Source organism: Castor canadensis, chromosome 9, assembly GCF_047511655.1.
Source record: "Castor canadensis chromosome 9, mCasCan1.hap1v2, whole genome shotgun sequence".
NCBI classification, from domain to species: Eukaryota; Metazoa; Chordata; class Mammalia; order Rodentia; family Castoridae; genus Castor; species Castor canadensis.
The window spans coordinates 121,459,219-121,479,885 of NC_133394.1; the positions used below are offsets into that span (position 1 = coordinate 121,459,219).

Below are 20,667 nucleotides of genomic sequence, written 5' to 3' on the forward strand. Positions count from 1 at the left end.
GGAAGCAAAGGGAATCTGGAGCCAGGCTCTTTTGCCTCACTGATTTCCAATGTAATAATAAAAATACTTTACAAAGCTAACCTGTAGGAGCACCTTCCTAGCAAGCATGAGGCCCCAAGTTCAAATCCTTGTGCAGATGCAATTATAACTTGGAACATATTTTCTAAATCACAGTAAACACCACTGTCTCTGACCCATGGATCTCTGACCCAACTGTGATGTGGTTTTAAATCCATAGGACACCTGAACACACTCAGCTTGTAGGATATTTCTGTATGGAAACATACACAAGTCTATGAGTATGTCTGATTATCAACTTCAGGTAAATATATGGATAAGCAATATGCCCCAAATCCAAGGCCAAATTCATTCATTGCACCATTTAAAGTGTTTATTTGCTCAGTCAAATTTGCTTTGGCTATAAACACATCATCATGGTCAGCCTTTTGTCTTCCTAGTTCACCCCTCCTGTTCATATAATCCTTCTACCTCTAGAATAAGTCAAGAACTATCTGCCAGTAGCAAATGCTCTCAACAGTTCTGGAGTGGATAGTGGCGAAATGAAAGAAACAAACAAAATTAAACAAATAAGCTAAATCCCACACAAACACAAACTTCAAAATCCAAGAGGGGCCAGGATGTAGAGACCTTGAGACCTTTGTGGAGCTGACATGGGAAACTCTGATATCTAGAATGATCCTGAAGATTTGTGACATGTAGACTTTGATCATTTTGGTGAGCAATACATTTGAATTTTATTGTGGTAAGCCTGGAGTGTGGGAGACACAGGTGAGAATGAGGGAGGCATGAGGAGTGGAGTTGATGAGATCTTCCTGACCATCCTATACTGATATCTCTACCCAGCTTTGTAGAGTCTACTCCTTCATAAGCATTTTATGGGGTGATATAATGTCCAATTGTGGAATTGGGAAATTTGAAGAAGTCTCAAAATGGACTGTGTAAGGAGGTCCAAGATTTTCTATAAAGTTATATTTTTTAAAGTGCAATACCTCTCAGGCCTCACTGGGACCCCAATGACAAGCAGAGTCTTGGCACATGGTGGTGGGATTTATCCATTATATATTCAGTAGCAGTAATGATTCGGGACCTTTATGGAGGTCAGATCTGTCTGGACCATGTGAGGGTCTTACTATAATTTAAATATTGTGGAACCACAGAAGGTGGAATCCCTTCTTCACTCTTACCTTGAGCCTCTGTATCCAGCTGATGATCCCGACAGCTTCCTTTTGACATGGGGCTCTCAGCTTGCTCTGAGAGCCCTTGAGTCAGGCTGTTAACAAAATATATTTCAGAACAGAGATTAAAGCAACTGGGTTGAACTCATGACCCTATCTTTGAAGGCATGGAAGTACCAATTCCAATCTGAAAAAAGAAATGGAACTGTTTACTTATCCTTTTTTTTATTTCAAACTAGATTTAGAATATTATAAAATCCTACACATTTTGATATACATTAATTTCACAAGCTCAAGAAATGATCATTTCTGATGTTCTTACTGTCTACAAAGCTCTTCAGTCTATCATTTCAAGGGATGGCAGAACTAACTAGAAAGTGCCTAGATAGTCACAAGACAGCAGTTATTGTAGAAATCAGTTGGGACTTGTAGGACATTTGCAGCCTATGGTAATTCACTGGGGTTTCAGTGGCTTCTGCATGCAAAGAAAAGAAAGTTGAAGGAATTATAAGGAAACTTTCTGGAGAATAGCAAGCATTCTATTAAATGCCTGTCTGGAGAACTAGCAAAAATGCAAACAAAATGTGCATCATCTCAATCTTCCTGACTAGTGGTTTGCATTTCATAAACCTAGAAAGTTCCTTTAAACAGAATTAATTAGAAGCAAATGTTCTCATTAAAACACAGCATAGTCTCTGGGCACAGGCCCTTAGCTCCTAAAATTTACAGTTCACCTAGTCTTCTAACTGACAAGCTCAGAATTCTGACAGCAAAACTCCATCAGGACTGCTCAGCTCCAGCCAGCCTTTTACACTGGCCGGTCTTTGAACTGACACTTAGTCTTTCATCTTTGGGTCCTTCAGGGATGCTTACACATGTGCAGATGCACGGCATACTTGCTGATACCAGTCTGGAATCTCAGACCCCAGAGGCAAACATCTGGCTCATAGAGAACTCACTGGCAGAGCACTGCCCGCTCATCAATAAGCCATAACCTACCCTGGCTATACCAGCGTGCTCCAGCCTGAGCTGCTCTGAGTGCTCCAGGGGTTTCTTGCTCCTTTTCTGATCTCCCATGGAATGTACTAGAGCATATGGGTGAGGTGACTACCCACAGCCAATTAATTAGTTGATTAACCTTTATATTATCACCCAGAGTAAATGTGCTCACATTGTAGGGGATAGTAACAGTTAAATTCAGGTTCACAGTGGAACCACAGTAGGTGGGACCCCAGGACCTCATTTCAGACCTCGCTCCCTCCAGACTCATTCATCATTTCAGGTGACTGATGCTTAGGTTTGGGGATGTGAACTGACAACAAAGTCCTCTGATGATCTATACTGTTTCCCCTGTATTAAATAAAAGGTTTCACCTATTTCAAAATAAGGCTATTTATAGTCAAGAACACAAGGACGCTGACTTCAGAGCTATCATAATACGTTCAAGCAATGTGTAATGTATTCCTGGAAAGATCGTTTCAAAGCTGAATATGATTTGCATTAGTAATGGGTCCTCTTTGTGGGAATGAATGGGCAGAGCCAGGCTTTGTGAATTCTCACAGCCAGGCTGCTGCAGGCTCCTACCTGCCCTTCTCCTCCAGGGGACCACTTTCCCTAGTCTTGCACAGTATGTCACTGTCATCCTCCTGGAAAGATTTCTTCTGTCTTCTCTCTCTTTCTTCTTCATGACAGTTGCTCAAATCCATCTTATTCTAAGAGGAAGCATAAGAGTAATATCGAATATAATTTTTAAACACATTGTACAACATTTCCCTCTGGCCATGGGACACCTAAGGCATTTTTTCTTTATTATTGTTATTATTATTATTATTTATTATTGTTGTTTTTAAAGCACAAACTTTAAAAGTTATTATTAACATGTGCTAATTGCACAAATTAATGGGATTCACTGTGATGCATACATTATACATTGATCATATCCATCCATCCTTCTACTCCCTCCTCCCATGAAGCATTTTTCAGTCACATTTCCTACAATTTAAGAAGCCATCCAAATTAACTGGTTCCGATGGTTTCTATTTAGAATGTATAAGGTATAATAAATACATAAGCTCTTTCAAAAATTATCATAAAAGAAAATTGGTTAGAAAAACCTCCCTTCAAATAAGACAAAGTCATAGGGCTATTTATTTCAGTTCAAATGGCTTTCTAGTATCCATGGGGTATTTTATTTTATGCAGATTGTGGATGATGCAGGTCTTGGTATGACTTCCGTCTACCACCCCGTGACCGTCATGGGGCATGTGACCTAGACCAGCCTTTCTAGGCTCTTTTTAGCCCTTGAAAGCACATGTGAATTTCTTATGGTATCTTTGAGGTTAGAAACCACTTTTCTGGAGGCTGGCTGGGAATATATTGCAGGCATCTCTGCTGCTATCAGACAAAGCAAAGGAATACATGGCATGGCTGAGAGGAATAAATGTGTGTTGAAGGAACAAGTGATCCAGGAGCCAGGCAGTGAGAAGGACATTCCAGTCTGTCTGGGTAGATCTGCCGGTGTGAGGACTTTACTGCTCTTCAGGAAAAGAACCTAGTGTTTGGCCATGGCTGTGACAATACAATAGTGCACGGTCATGTAGGAGCTGACATGATTCTTGGGGAACAGTCACTCCTGGATTTTAGCTATCATATTTGATAGGAAAAATTGGCCTTGTGGGTTTATCCTTCTGTTTAGGTTTATTTTTGTTACAAATTGCTTTGACTCAATTATCTCACCATTGTCCCACTTCCTTCTGTGATAGAGGAGGATGTAGACAGCTGGTCTGCAGAACTTGAAGAAACAGTAAATGGAACCACAGTGTCTTCAATTATCTTACGCTCCTAAAGGAATGGACAGGACCAATGAAAGGTGGGAAAATTAAAAATCGTATTTGTCAAGAGAAAAATTTCAGTAAGGAACTTCAGAATATTATAATACACCTGAATATGTGCAAACAAGGAGGGTATTAAAAATCTTTTCCCCAAAGCATAAAAATCATATAAAATTCTTCATAGGGAAGAAGAACAAAATGTTATCATTCACAGGTAAATGGATGGAACTGGAGAACATCATTCTGAGTGAGGTTAGCCTGGCCCAAAAGACCAAAAATCGTATGTTCTCCCTCATGTGCGAACATTAGATCAAGGGCAAACACAACAAGGGGATTGGACTTTGATCACACGATAAAGCGAGAGCACACAACGGAGGGGAGAGGATAGGTAAGACACCTAAAAAACTAGATAGCATTTGTTGCCCTCAAAGCAGAGAAACTAAAGCAGATACTTTAAAGCAACTGAGGCCAATAGGAGAAGGGGACCAGGAACTAGAGAAAAGGTTAGATCAAGAATAATTAACTTAGAAGGTAACACCCACGCACAGGAAATCAATGCAAGTCAACTCCCTGTATAGCTATCCTTATCTCAACCAGCAAAACCCCTTGTTCCTTCCTATTATTGCTTATACTCTCTCTTCAACAAAATTAGAGATAAGGGCAAAATAGTTTCTGCCGGGTATCAAGGGGGTGGGGGGGGAGAAAGGGGGGGTGAGGTGGGTGGTAAGGGAAGGGGTGGAGGCAGGGGGGAGAAATGACCCAAGCATTGTATGCACATATGAATAATAAAACAATAAATTAAAAAAATATTCAAACAAAATTCTTCATGGGAAGTAGTTTAGAAGTTAGCATTAAATCTAGAAAAACAAAGCTTGGATTAGCGTGAGTCAAGAAGCCTAGTTAAGAAATGCTACCGGGGATGAGACTATGCACAAAAATTATTGCTGAAGTGAAATTTACAATGAAATTGATCATTAAAAAATTTTAGATAACATACCCAAAATGGAGCCCCCTTCAAATTCTCTAAGGTGGTCTAATTTGTTCATTTTAAAACATAAGAAGAAACAAAACAAAATTCTCTTCTATAAAGTTCTTTAGTACTTTATAGCAAATATAGTCAGTAAGAAGGATATATTCATTTAGCCTTGAAACAAAAATTATCCTACACAATTAGTTCATTACTACTAAACGTGCTTGCTACAAAAAGCACACACACAAATAAATGAGTTGATTCTTTCCTGTCATCTCTTTAAAACAGACTAAGAATCAGACTATGGAGAACAGATGTAATTACATTGCATTTTTGAACGTGGCTCAATACACCCTACAACAGCCCATATTTTGGGGGCACTGTGGTCTTTTAGATAGCAGAGAATATGACACCCTTTTGCTTTTTTGTGGTACTGGGGTTTGAACTCAGGGCCAACAACTTGAGCCACTTCACCAGCCCTTTTTTCTGATGGTTTTGTTTGAGATAGAGTCTTGCAAACTGTTTGTTGGGGCTGGTTTTGAACCGTGATCCTCCTGATCTCTGCCTCCTGAGTAGCTAGGATTATAGGCGTGAGCCACCAGCACCTCTTAAGGAGGTCAGTGGGGCTCTGCTGTGAGTGAACAAAATCAGACTTAGCCACATGCACACATGCCACAGACACAGGAGGTGGTGACAGGCTTTGAGGAATTGGGACGGCAAGGTCACACTTCTTCTTGGGAATTTCCTACCTCCTCATAGTATCTGCGTTCTTCCTCTTCCACCTCCTTTTGGGCCTTTTCCCACTCTTCCTTCAGCTTGTCCTGCTCCTTCTGGTATCGCTCCTGTTATGGAGTGTCCACAGATTGTTTGGAACTGACTACTGCATACATCACTGGGATTTTTTTTTTTTATTCCTCTAAACTACCATGTGCAGTATGTTGCAAGATTATCTTCTGTTGGAACATTTGGAATCTGATTGATTCATACCATAAACTGGGGAATACTGCCCTGTGCTACCCAATGTTTAGAAACATAAAAATCCAGTGGAGAGTGGCTATTTTCTGCTGTTGTGCTTTCTAGAATTACTCTTTAGATAGAAAAGTAGAAATTTGCTTGTGGGAAGAGGAAAGATGGAAAGATTTAACAATCTTCTTTAACTAGGGTTTTGTCCTAGGTAGGCTGAACCAATAATTTGCTTTAACTGGGTCCTTCAACGGTGAGTTTTGCCACTTAAATGGAAGTATACTGTTCGCCATGGACGTAGCTCAGTGGTAGAGCATTTGCCTAGCATGCTCAATGCCTTGGGTTTGCCCCCAGTACTGAAAAAAAAAAAAAAACCCACACTGCTTCAGGAGAGTTTAATAAAAGATTCTATAGAACCTTGTAGGTTTACAAGATAGACAATGAAGAAAGGTCCAGAGTGGTCAGATGAATAGCTGAATTACTCTGTCTGTCACCATCATACCGAAATGAAATCTATCCAGTGTATGGTAACTTTGAATTAAGAGCAGCTTTTAAAGCAATTACAAGGCTTCCTTCCAAATCACACCTTCCATCTTTGTGTTCATAAACAGTGCAATCTAGTCACCATTTCTAGGGGACAATAAGATACTCTAAATAAAGATGGTGTAAAAAATGTGACTGAACTCCCTGAAGTAAGTGCGGATTAAAATCAACACTTGAAACAGAACTGCCACCTGGATGCCCTGGGAATGGCATCTCGACATGACAGAAACAAAAGAATTATGGGTGTGTGCACACAGACTGTACTATTTAGGCTAGTGATTGTCGACCCTCTCTTTGAGGCTGAGGCAAGTCTGCATGATTTTCTGTGTGGGGAAGGCACTGAGATTTCCCCTTGGTATTATCTGTTATGTCACTCTCTTAGGAGCAAAAGGAAGGACTTCATTGGGATGTCTGGTGACTGGTATTCTTATTAACATTCTAGCAAAACCACTGTTGGTCAATCAATGGCAGGCTCTTTAACTCCATGATAAAAGTTATCATCAAAACTGAACATTGTAAAGTTTTAGAGCAAGACATCAGGGGCTTTTCAGAATAGAGGAAATAGACCCTAAAACTACACAAAGGCTGAAAAAAAGCAAAGCTGCAAAATGAGCCACACTTCTTCAGCTTACAGTCTTCAGGAGCTCTCATTGTCGGCCTCTCTCACCAAGGGGATGAACAGAGGAAGCGAAGCAAAAGATACAGCTTGTCTGACACCCTTCCGACACACTTTTCCCCCACAAACACTTGGCCCACACCCCACAATGTCACACTAGAGAACAAATGAGCAGGACAAGAGTGACACATGTGTATCACCCAGTGCCTGTGTCCTTAAGCATGACCATCCTACAGAGTGCAAAGATGGGACACACACTTTCCTGTCTTCTCTACTCTGTGACATTTGTGACTCCTGACTGTCCACCATTTAGCTGGGTGGTGAGCACTTGATTTCTAAGATGAAAGCAGGTGGTCAGGGTTCCCAATGAACCTAACAGTCCCCAAAGCTCTGGAAATCAGGTTCTTATTAACATCTTGGTGTCGAAGGCTGAACCCTGTACAGTTTTCAAAGGTGCCAAACTTAACTTCAAAGCTAATGCCACACTACAGTTTACTATCAAAACAAGTTCTTTACCCCTGAGAGTTAGGCCAAAAAGATAAGAACAAAAGCAAAGAATTAAGTGAAATAAACTTGCATTAAGCATCGCTTTCTAATACAGGAGCAGAAAGTCATTAAAACTAATGAGGTTTGACATTTTTCTCCTCCACAAGTTTTGGTAACTTTGGTTCTTTGGGAGTGTAGTAAGAAGAATTGGGGTTTTAAAGTAAGGTAGATTTGGATTTGAGTCCAGCCCAACACTTCTTAGCTGTGTGACCTTGGGTTATTAACTTCTGAGAGACTTAGTGACTGAAATTGTAAATGGGGGTTAAACAGACTTACTTTGAAGGATTGTAGGAGGATTAAATTAGCTAAAATATGTCAAGCACCAACCTCGGCTCCTGCCACATCTCAAATGTTCCACACATAGGTTAGTTTCCAAGGTTACAAGGTTGCTTTTGGAAGTTCTGTTAGTCCATGAAACAGGCATGACACATGATAAATTTCCTCCCAGAATTTTTCTAGAATTGATAATTCAGCAGCTTTTACTCAAAGATGGAGCAGACATTTCTACTTGAAGAACTAGACTAAGGCCAAATTTTATTCTACCTGTGTGCTATCAAATGGCTTTTGGATAATTCATTCTCACTGTTCCTTGAACTGAAAGCTAGTGACCAAGGAGGCTGATGAATGGGTAGACTGATCCTTAATCACTGCTTGGAGGTTTTTTAAGTATTAATGTGAATGGCTTTTCCTTCTGGTCCTCACTGTACCCTCTGGCAGGAAGAATTAGATTTAGAACACTCTGCTGAATTGACAGATACACCAACTTCTGAGAAGTTGGTAGAGTCCATCTGTTTCTTGTGCTAACAGATCTATTCAACGCAACATAAATTAAGAGAATTGTCTAAAAGAAAAGAAGGGAAAGCACCAAATCCAGTCCTACCTGGAGCAGGCGTTCCTGTTCCTGCTGCCATTTTTCCTGTCGCCTGCGCTCCTCTTCTGGGTCCCATGCCCAGAACTTAAACTGCTCAGAGAAAAACAAAACAAAACCATGATCAGAATGGAGCCACACCCTCACGGACAATCCAGCCTGGCACTTAAGCAGCACAGCCACAGAAGCCTTCACTTAGTTAAGTGCCCTCTTTGGTGGCAGAAACCATTTTTGAAACATAGTCCCTCCTTGGTTCCGAGATGCTGAGATGATTCTGTGAGCCTTTTGGGAGCTAATGGAACCATGAACTAACTGGTCACAGGCCCAGGCTTTTTTCTCCTAGAAGTGGAATCTTAGATACCTTTACCCTCTTGAGCATAAGATGCTTACTTTGCATGTTGGTCCCAGACCCAAGTCAACCAGACCAGATATTTCAGCAGAAAAGCATTTTTTGGAAAGTTTTAGCAAGACTTTATTTTAGTATAACAGGACAAAGTATAGACAAAGGCAGGGGCAGGAAGAAGAGAGAGAAACATTTCCTGTTCCCCACACAGGAAATGGGAGCAAAGACTCCCAGAAATGCATTTTGTAAGAAGTAGTGTCCATTGCACTATAAAACTAATTTGTTACACCGCTATTGCTTTTTTACATCAGCTTTACCTAAAGTGGGTTATTTAACTAACTAATGCTCACTCAGACAAAGGAAACCCCTACCCTGGGCCCAGTGTAACAAACACTCAAGCACCAAAACTTAAAAAAAAAAAAGGTAATAGAAGGTTTCAGCAGGTTTAGGAACCAACTGAGTGAACAATAATATAGTCAAAAGACATCTGAAGTGTCTCAAGGAGTAGAGAGCCTGTATACAAATGTGAAGTCGCAAGTGTGAAGTCCTGAGTTCAAATCCCAGTCCCACCAAAAAATCTTTTTGATCTGTACTAAACATGCTGACTTTTACTTCTTGTCACTATTTCATCAACAGTGGTATAACAAGTGTTTACATATGATTTACATTGTATTAGGTATTGTAAGTACACTAGAGATAAGTAGATGTGAGGGGTTCTATGCAAATACCAGGGCATTTTATATAAGATACTTGAGTAGCAGAGGATTCTGGTATCTGAGGGAGTCTTGGAAGCAGTCCCCTGAAGGTTCCAAGGGTTGACTGTAATAGGAGAAGGATGTGTACACAAAAGCCACAGCATGGCAGAGGTACAAGAGGGAAGAGAAATCACAGCCTGCTTCTGAAAGATCAGCCAAGGAAGGACGGCCACATTTCAAGTCAGACACCCAGTCACCAGGGTAGATGCCTAGGCAGACCAAGCTCACCAAACACTGCACTCCTTCCTCTGTTCAATGGGATAGCTTGGGAGGCAAGTAAAACTGCCTGGGAATTTTTTGGAGGTCCTGGGGTTTTGAACTCAGGAACTTGCACTGTCTAGGCAGGTGATCTACCACTTGAGCCATGCCTCCAGCCTTTTCTGCTTTAGTTATTTTTGGGATAGGTTCTTGATTTATGCCCAGGCTGGCTTGAACTGTAATTCTCCTATTTATGCTTCCCACATAGCGTGTGCCACCATACCCAGCTTTTTATTGATTGGGATGGACTCTTGAGAATGTTTTTCCCAGGCTGGCTATGAACCATATGTCTTCAGATCTCCACCTCCCAAGTAGCTGGGATTACAGACAAGTGTACCATGCCTGGCCTGCTTGGGAAGCTTGAGTAGCAAAAGGGAAATGAAGGTGGGAGAGTTAGAAAGGCATGGGAGAGGCTAGGCAGGACTGGGTAGATAGGCAGAAATCTACTTGTACTGGCTGGCTGCAAAGCTGGCTAGGGTCACTCCTATCCAAGGTTTTGAAAGGTCCACTTACTGCCCAGGACACTTGGGTTGGGCCACCTTCTACCCTGACCTGCACCTAACAGATCTGTACCATCACTCAGGTGCAGTGGGAAGGGTGTCCAGCCAGAGACCATAGGCAATGATAGATTTATAACTTCATAAATATTTATCACTTTAGATAGATGAAGTGTGGGTCTCATTTTGTACTCTTGCTATGGTTTTTGAAAATGGTTGGGCTGATCGTGATGTTCACAGAAGAGTAAAGAAACATGGACCAAGAAGATAGAAAAATATACTTCTCATTTCCAAGTCATGGGATTCACACTGCACATTTGAATACTACAGGCTATGGCAAGTTAGGTAGAGGGAAAGTAATCAACTGCACATGAACTTAATTTTCCCAAATTTGCTTGGATGCCATCCAAATGTGGATCGTAGATGGAAACTCTACTGGAATTTAATGGCGTTGGACCTTGGCCCCACACATTCTGCTAGGACTTGGAGGCAGTTGATATTTTCAGAAGCTCTCTCAGAGCATGGTCCTTTTTTGTCTTTTGAGAGAAAGGGGTTAATAAAGCCATAGGGAGACCAGTGAGGAAAAGTTCAATAGAAGGAAATAAAATAATTAGTAACTCTAGTTCTCAGATTAGTCTAAGTAGCAGTCTCAAGAACAAGTCATGTAAGGAGTGGGCAGACAGGAAGAGGAAGTATGGGGTTGGGGGACTGAACACAGAAACAAAGAATATGCATTAAAAACCAAGGCAGAAAAGCAATGAGCATTTGAGGAGGACTATAAAGGGGAAGACACCAGCATGGTACAAAGAAAATGGTGATCTCATGTCTTCTTTTGTCAATTATTTGCTAAGGGTAAGCGAGGATAATTTGCTGAAGGTGAGTGAGGATGGTGGGCCGGGCACTGGAAATGCCAGTTCAGATAAAATTCAGCAACAAGAAACTCCCATTGCATCACGTGTCTTGGTATTTCAACCAGCAAATGCCTTCTCATTTCATTGGAACAGGAAATAGAAAACATTTACAAGTAATATAATTCAAGATATGATTGTGAGAAAGGGAATGACACAGACAATGTGGATCTTCCAGGGAAGTCCAGGCTGGGTCCTGACTGCCAACAATACACTATGCTGGAGCATTGTTCTTATTTTTTAAAAAATGAGCTTGAATGTCTACAAAAATTATCTATTGTTCATTTTAAGTGCTTCTTTTAGGTTTTACTTTCCTGACATATCATTTTGTATCCAGGCATGAGAACATCTTCATCTAATGATAATCTCTCTCTCTATAATTTGGCTGGTAGCATTCAATTATTCTTTTAAACTCAATTATTTGGATCCCCTTTTTGGTTGAATACTCTTTAAGAAAATCAAATACATTATAAATTAAAGGCACACTAAATGTATGCTCTTATTCCTTGAAATGAGTTACTTACTGGTGTAGTTACAGGTGACTTTTCACTGCTCGGAGAATCCGCTAAACAGAATAAAAGAAAGGAAAAAGGATATCACTGTGAGTATCTTCTAACTGTCCTTCTTTTTGATCCTCTCAGTGGGGTGCAGTTCCTCTGTCAGTTTCAAACCACTTTTTGGGTCAATCAAGAGCATTAGAAAATCATAATAAAGCAGAACCTGGAAGCAAGTTGTACCCATCACCAAAAGAAATGACCAGTGCAGTGTAACTGACCACATCACTTAGCACCAGAGACTAGGAAGCAACGACTATTCCTATGCGTGCTGGTTCTTAATGAACCTTGCCTTCTGGCTGGACTGAAGAGTTCCCTCATGTCTGACGTGGAGAAGTATCACACAGAGAGGCCAGATATCATCCAGGACAGAAAGAAGTGACACAGTTAACAAGAGACCATTGCCAGTTTCTGGTAAATGCTTCTGATCTTTGCTTAAAAGGGGGAAGAGCAGTGGACAAAGAGGTGAATAGTATTGCTTCTTTGGAATCTCAAAATCAACACAAAATTCTACGAATTTTCCCCCACTGGAACTGGTACAATATCAAAGAGCTGGTTCTTTGCTAACTGTGTGCAGAAACAATTTTTTAAAACTAAAGTCAGAAATGAAGAGAAATGCCAGACATCATTGATTGCCCCAACATGGATTTTTGCACAAGAGAAATGCAGCTACCTGTGTACAGTTTACCTGACTGGGAGAAAAACTGGGAACGTCGCCAAGAGTTCTGAACTCTCAGCGGAATGCTGGCAGTGCCAGGCGACTCTAGATCAGATGGCAGAACAGAATAAACAGAGAACAGTGAGACCGGGGTGAGAACTGAACAGAACCATGTATCAAAGACGGTTTGGTTGTGGTCCCCCCAAAATTGAGACTCAGTGACCTAACATACAAAATGTCATACTCAAACACACACAAAACCTGAAGACCTGGACAGAAGTCAATAGAACCAAAAGAGTTTTTGCACCTGCTGTCTGCCTGGGTATTAGATGAAAGTTCACACTTAATGGGGATTTTGTTCAAAGGTGCAATCTCAGAATGATATGCAATGTGCTGTAAAAGAGCAAACTGCAGAGATGGGTGGTTTAATTTTGATTTTGTACACATTACACTTTCTCAAGGTGATGTGTGAAAGTCACTGGCAGACTTGTTATGTATAGAAAGGGACGTGCCTATGTCTGTATGTGGTGCATCAAACACACAGAACTCCTGGCAGATGTCTGCATCTCAAACTCTATGCAGTGCTAACCCATCATTTCAGAGCAAATAAAGACTACAGTTTTTATAGTGTGCACACATTTCACTGAAACACAATTTTGAGATATGTTCATACTGTTTCAAGAGTTGAAAGTAGGAAATTTGTCACCTTCCAGTGCATTTTATGACTGTCCTCAGAGTGTATAAAGACTACATTGATGTGTGTGTGTGTGTGTGTGTGTTTTGTGTTTAGGAGTAACCTGTGACCATTATTAGGGTTGACAGGTAGACCTTTCATGACCTGTATGAGTGGTCTATAAACAGATGACTTTAAAGAAATGGGGGAAGACATCACTTTCTGGTGGAGAGAGTATATTATTAAGTTGTGGCTTCAGGATCCCTGATTCTGACTCCATGGGTCCTTTGGACTTGATGTTGGATTTCAGACCAGTCATTTAAATGTGTACTGACTTTTTAGATCTGGGCATTCATTTCTTGCCTCCCCTTCACAACCCAGTTAAAGACAAATCATGTCTTTTAAAGTTACAATTATTAGGGCTCTCTTGCTTCCAGAAAGATAGGAACTGCATAAACTCCAAACAAGCAAACACTGTTATTTTCAGATTTGTTAACAATGTCTTTAAGGCACTGCTTAAATAAATAAATTCTTCAAGTCAGTGGCTTTTAGGATGTGGTCCCTGGGTCTGTCACATTTGCATCACCTGGGAACTTGTTAGAAGTGCAAATACTCTGGCCCCTGCCCGGACTTACAGAATCAGACACCATGGGGCTGGGCCCTAAACCCAGAGGCTGGACTTCTCATGTTTGAGAACTACTGCCTAAGTCATGTTTCTGTAATGTAAGTGCTCTTCTTATGAGGAAAGCATTCACAAAGAGTTTATCTCTGCCTAGCATTTTGTTCTACTTCTACTCCTGCTGCTACTATTCTACACTCATGGGAGTGTAGAATGTCTATTCTGGGCCAAGTACCAAACAAAACACTTTTTAACGCGCTCTCATGTCATGCTTCCAACACTCCTAAAAGTTATATACGACGACTATTTCTACTTTCCAAGTGCTGTGTAGACATCAGGTAGAAATTGGTGGGTAAGGGCACACCACTGAGAATGAGAGAGGAAGAATTTGAACCCAGGTTTCTGTTTTCCTAGCCTGCAGCTATAAGAATCACTTCCCTGAACCAGGCAATAGCACAGAGCAGATGTGCTCCAAACATAATGCTATCTTGAAGAATGCATTTTGAAATTCTCAATTACTACTAATTTGTTAAAATCATTCAACTTGGGTTAAAGCATTCAGTAAAGTCCCTCAATTCAATAACACATTTCTCTGAATCAAAATGCCTTGCTTATTATAACAGGAAATGTATAAATACCTAAGGCAACAAAACTAATTAATATAGCTTAAATATCTAATCCCACTCTACAGTCCTTATTTACACTACTGCAAAATGCTAAAAACAGGGCAGAATTAAAATCCTAAACATGGCTAATTGTTGGCCCAGCTGGGTTATTTTATTTTTTGTTATTTCCCATCAGGACTGTAGAACTGACAGATTTAGTTCAAATGCCTTGAAGATAGGATTGAATTTGCCTCAACATTAAGAAAGCAATGACTGGTCATTCTTGTTCTCTCTTTAGAGATGACCCACTTTCAATCTATTGAAAGTGTATTCCTTTCCAAATAAGCTATACTATTACTTTCACTGTGAAAATATAGGTGATGACCATCAGTACATGTGCCAATTCATTCCCTCCCAAATGCTCCCTATTTTGTATACATGACCCACAAATCATCAACAAGGGCTAATGGAAGCCAACAGGTTCTGTAACTGGTGGCTCCAAGTAGCTAGTTTCCCACCCTTAAAAAGAGAAGTAATAATAAATCCAAGCCTCAGTGAACCTCTCTGCCTGGAGGGCAAAAGATTAAAAAAGAAACACAATAAACCATACAGTCCTTGTAGCTCGAATTAGTTGTTTCCACACCTAGAGAACTTGTGTTGGTAAACTCCAGTGATACATATGTTTTGAGGAATAATCCACTGATCATGGAATTCTCAGGACCTATCCTTCACTGTTCACATTCCTAAGGGGCCTTCCTGGTAGTAGAGGCACCTGAATTTTCTACTAGAATAAGGTGATTAAAGCTGGCTTCTTAAAGACTAAAGGGGTGAATTTATCATAAGCCATATATGACATCAAAGGTACTTGGGGTCAGTGCTATTTTAAGACCTTTGTAGGACTTAAGCACCCCTATCTTTAGAGGCTGTCCTCTCCCACATTACATCAAACATATTAAAACATATTGAATATATCAGACACATTAAAATATATCCTCAGTATTTTATGTGTGTATGAATGTGACACATAGGTTCTGAGAATATATTTTTTAAATGTTTCATATATTTTGTCACTAGAAAAATTTTTTTAGAAAGGGTAAAATTTTTGGATATGAATAACATGCCTAATCTATGTAGTGAATGATTCCTCAGGAATCATTATGCACAATGAAGAATTATCACAGAGTAAAAAGCTTGACTTTTTCACACAAGTATTACTAAATACATATTCTATGAAGACTAAATTTAGAGTTGACATAATATTCTGATTATAAATATTTACAAATGTATTGATTGCTACATTTTAATTGTTTTTTATATTTTGGAGCTAATACAAAAATTGTTTAAGGTCTCAAACACTTTGTGTGTCTATAGTCTTAGCTGACAAAATGGCCTTAGGCTGGGTTCCTTCCATTCTACTACAGCATGCAGTTTCAGTTTTCCATTCTGAAGTTTTTTTTTTTTATTTTTTTTGGTTGTACTGGGGTTTGAACTCAGGGTCTCATGCTTGCTAGGCAGGTGCTCTACCACTTGAACCACTCTGCCAGCCTAATACTGACATTCTTGATTCAGCCATCATGGACTCTAGAAAATACTATGGCTAAAGGAGCATCACAGTAAGGAAGGTAATCATCCTTTAAAATAAATAATCTTTTACTACAGATGGGCCCAGAAGAATATGTAGACCTTAAATAAAGCATTTCCTTCTTTTTACCTTGAGAATTGAGGTTTGGCAAATGTAGTTGGTTGGTTTCAGGCATTTTGTCCAGAAATGGAAACGTCAGAGTTGCTTCTGGCTCTGGGGATTTTGGCTTTACCACCTGGACAATGGGCAACAGACAAGAACATTGTAAGTATTGTCCTTTAACAAATGCACAGATAAAACAGAATTTTAGGATCCCTGGTTATTTTCAGAAGTCAATAACGAAACAGTTAATGGAAATGTTTTGTTTATTCCCTAAAGCCCTTTCCTACTTTTCTGCATACAGAGAGAGGTCAATCTTTCAGAGAAATAAAACAGTAGCATAAAAATGTGATGGTCACTTTTCTTCAAACCCAGAAGGTAGAATTCCATTTTGAAATGACACATCATTCTCTCTCCTTTCCTTGTGGATCAGTCACACACTCTCTTTCTGGTATCACACAATGCTAACTTGGACTGTCAGGAAATGAGATGTTCCATATAAGATCATTTAAAACATCTTACTGTGTAAGTGCTAAGCATCGTGATAGTAATATCACCTTTTAATGGGAATTCTTCTCAATACATTACTCAACCCCACCACGAACTTATGGAAAGCACACTAAAGATAATATAGTTTGCCTACTGACAAAGAGGCTTATTGTAAATAACCATTATCAAACAATGCTGCAGCACTGATGGCCTTAGGGAATTTTTGAGGCATGTTAGACTCTTTTGTTCTTATGGTAAATAATTCTAAAATCACATGTTTTAAAAATTCTTATGTTTACTTTGTAAAAAGGGATTTTTTTCTTATTCTTGCTATTGAATTTCATTGGCTTCTCCCTAATCTAATGGTCTTTGGTAGAAGCACCTTCCTGGTGACTTATTGCTACTAATCAATCAACTGCTAAAGACCAGATCATCAAACTTATTGAAATGATGTCTAAAATAAGAATCAGTAGCCTCTGAGCATGGGCCTGAACGAAGAGCATGGCTATCTTAGTCCCTTTGGCTCTCTCAGGACTTAACTCTGATTTCACTCCATGGCTGGAAGCTCAGTTCCACACAGTTGAGTGGGATCACTCATGATCTAAGCAAAAAAGAAGCTAAGGAACACTTATTTCATCTTAAGCTGATCTATCATTTGGTTCTCAGGATAAGTTAATGATAGGATTTCTTCTTTATAGGATTTTATTTTACTTTACTAATATATTCAACCTTAAGTAAATCCTGAATAAAATATAGTCTATCACCTCATTCAGCCTTACTGAGGTCAACCAGATGTCCAAATGAACTTCAATATTAAACATGCAGCAAAAGTAAGGCCTGATCTTATACCAAAGTTGACAATTCTCAAACTTACCCTCATAGGTATTATTTCCTCCAATGACAAAAACACATTTCAGGTAATGCTTGGTTGTAAATGAAACAGTTATTGGTCAGCAGAAATACTCAGAAGGACATGTCTGAAGCAACACTCTCTAGTGAAAACGGGAAATAAATGCTGTTGCAACCTCTGCGATCACCTTTGTCCAAATCTAACTATAGTAGGGAAGGGAGGAAGGGAGGAAGGGAAGAAATTCACATCGTGAAAGGGAAAAGTTGTGGGCTCAAAACCATTATTCCATTTGCTAACTAGCAGGGGTTTTGAATCTGGAGTCCACAGCACGGAATTCAGGGGCTGTGTGTAGTTGGTACAACTTAATAACAAGAGTAACTTGGTGATCTTGTGTATTCTATGCTTTAGAAAATACTATTTACAAGATAGACAAAGGGTCCATGGCAAACAACAAAAACAAAAACCCAGCTGGGCACCGGTGGCTCATGCCTGTAATCCTTGCTACACAGGAGGCAGAGATCAGAAGGATCATGGTTTGAAACCAGCCCAGGCAAATAGTTTTCAAGACCTTTTCTTAAAAAAACCCATTGCCAAAAAAAAAAAGACAGGTGGAGTATCTTAAAGTGTAGGCCCTGAGTTCAACCCCAGTACCCCTCCACCCAAAAAAGAAAAAATAAACCAAAAAACCCCCAGCCCACAAAATAAACAAACCACCAAAAATCCCCCAAAATGTGAGGGACCCCTGAAAACAAACTTCCCCACGGCAGGGTACAGTGACAACTGGTGGTCCAAAGAATGGCTCACGCAGATGCAGAAAGCCAAAGAGCGCTTCTTAGCCACGGTGGTCATTTTGTTTGATGACAACAAGGCTCTAGGAATGATATAGTCTTTCTTTCAGTGTGGATTTGAGTGGAAAAAAAGAAACTATGGGAGGATACTAAATAAACAATGGTTGTAAGTATATTTTGGATAAAACAAAACTGGCAAAGGTGGGAATCCTGCCTGCTCCTACTGTTTGACCTGCAGTTTAAATTGCCCTTTGCAGACCTCCAAACCATCTTTTAATTGTCTATTTATAAAAAGGGGGAATTGAGAGGGTTTAAGATACCCCAGATACGTAAAGGCAATAGGCATTTTAGAGGCTCTACCAAGGACACATCACTCAGCTCTGTAAGGCTAGGGGCCATGTCGTATTTGCTGCTGAATGTCCACTATCTAGCACAGTGCCTGGCACCCAGTAGGTACATGGTCAACACTGACTGAATAAGTGATGGATAAATTGGAGCTAAGCGGTACATTTTTTTTACTTTAAAGTCAAATCTTAATTTAGGGTTGATTTTTAAAGTGGAATCCTACCACATATAGTTTGCCAGGTGTGTAAGGCAGTGATTCTCCAACCTGGTGGCCCATTAGAACTATCTGGTAGGTTTTAAAAATACAGATGCTTGGGCCCTGTCTCCAGAGATTCTGAATCTATTTGGTCTGGAGTGGGCTTGGCAGTTCTTAAATTCTAAAGGGCAGCCAAGGTTGAGAACAACTGGGGTAAATGATAAAGGCTTTTAGATTTAGTACTTAAAAATAAACCCAACTAATGTGAATGAGATGAGACTTCAAACTTGGAAAGAAGAAATTTAATAAGAATAAGGCTTTAAAATCCAGTCTATTCAGAATAATATAAAACCCATTATATTCAGGGAAATAATTTCTAAGTGTTTTGTTATTCAAATCCAGGGACATTATAAAGCACCATTGCCAAAATAACAGGTTAATATTGGAAAGAGATTATTTAGTAAGCTGACAGATTAAAAACCAAGAAACTCACACACAGTAGACCAAAATAAGGCTTTACAATTTATAGTTAAATTACATATTCTTTTAAATGTATTGAATTCTTTAAAAATTAAAAAATAAAATTTCCAAAATATTGAAAGAATATATACCTAATATTATGAATAAAGAGGCAGATTTCCATGATTTACTCTCCCTTTCATTCTATTAAGTGTTTTCATATTTAAAAAATACATTTACATATATTACAGTACTTGATATGTTTGTGACATATTTATATGTGTACTTCTTTCTCTATTTCTACATATGCTTAATTTTCTACATATAAACTAATTCTTTTACAATGAACATATAATATATCTGCTTTTTAGGAAGAACACAGACTAAAGATAGGAAAAAAGATTGGGAGAGAAAATAAATTGTCATTATTAATATCTGCTACAGTGGCAGGCAGCTGCAGTGGAAGCCATTTTAACTCTTGGATTTAACTATTGACTCCACAATAGACTTCACCTTTTGTGACAGCACCAACTCCACTTTTCCACTCATTTCATTTTCTGGCTTCTGGTCTTCTTGTTCTGGCCCATCGTTCTTCAGCTGGGGACTGGAGGAAAACTCCACCAAGGCCACAGTTGGGCTACATCGAGTCACAGTTGTTGTAAAATGCTGTGCCTCTGAAAGGGAGTTACCCCCAGAAACAGAAAGAAGAAAAAGAAAATCATACAAAGGACCACATTTTTGCAGTGCCACAATGGACATTTAGTCTATGTTCTCCCCCTGGAAATCAGAAGCAGGATTACCGTGTAATGATGGGTGACAAAGTGCCTAAGATGCTAGAATTCTCCAACCTCTTTCAGGATATTATAAAACAAATGTCAACATAAAACCAGACACTGCCCTATGAAAAGCGTAAATTCTTAACAGAGTCATGGTTCACATCTGAATAAAGGGACATGATGCAAAATACTTGATGACAGTTGAGGTGGGACAAGGAGTGTGGTACACATGTACATAAAGCACTGAAAGTAAACTCATCTCTGACATATACAAAATTAGGTGCACTTTAAAGTGGGTAGAAAAGTCACCAGGTAAGGGGGCATATCAAAATGTGGAGACACAATCTAGTTTGGAAAACCATACACTATTGTTTTTAGTATAGCATTAATTTATTTTAAAATGCTGTTTAAGGATAATTTGCTATTGGGGAGGGGAGAGATTTTCACATTTACCAAAAGAAGAAATGTGTGAAAATACTGATAAAACCAAACACAAAAAATTGAGAGATGATACTTTAGGAAACAGAGGGGCTCCTTCTCTATACACCAGATACAGAGTATTTGTATTTACCCATCAGATTTGTGGCATTATTTTGTGTTTTTAAACTACTCACACACACCAAGGGATGGAACCCAGGACCTCACGCATAGTGGGCAATTTTTATGGTGCATATTTGATG

The 20,667-nt window shown here is 39.5% G+C and overlaps 1 protein-coding gene across 26 annotated transcripts in view; it reads right to left on the reverse strand.

Annotated features, from left to right (window-relative positions):
- The window catches only part of Limch1 (LIM and calponin homology domains 1), a 321,805-nt gene that overhangs the window by 14,142 nt on the left and 286,996 nt on the right, over positions 1-20,667 (reverse strand). For 19 of the 26 annotated variants that reach the window (XM_074042364.1, XM_074042352.1, XM_074042363.1 and 16 more), the window contains 8 exons: positions 19,725-19,885; positions 16,115-16,220; positions 11,819-11,859; positions 8,546-8,626; positions 5,747-5,839; positions 3,933-4,037; positions 2,781-2,908; positions 1,206-1,291 (listed from right to left, as the gene is read on the reverse strand). In XM_074042364.1, coding sequence (XP_073898465.1) covers positions 1,206-1,291; positions 2,781-2,908; positions 3,933-4,037; positions 5,747-5,839; positions 8,546-8,626; positions 11,819-11,859; positions 16,115-16,220; positions 19,725-19,885 — 801 coding nt within the window. Of the gene's footprint in view, positions 1-1,205; positions 1,292-2,780; positions 2,909-3,932; positions 4,038-5,746; positions 5,840-8,545; positions 8,627-11,818; positions 11,860-12,536; positions 12,612-16,114; positions 16,221-19,724; positions 19,886-20,667 lie in introns of all 26 variants that reach the window. The other 7 variants (XM_074042351.1, XM_074042367.1, XM_074042355.1 and 4 more) reach the window with 2 other exon arrangements.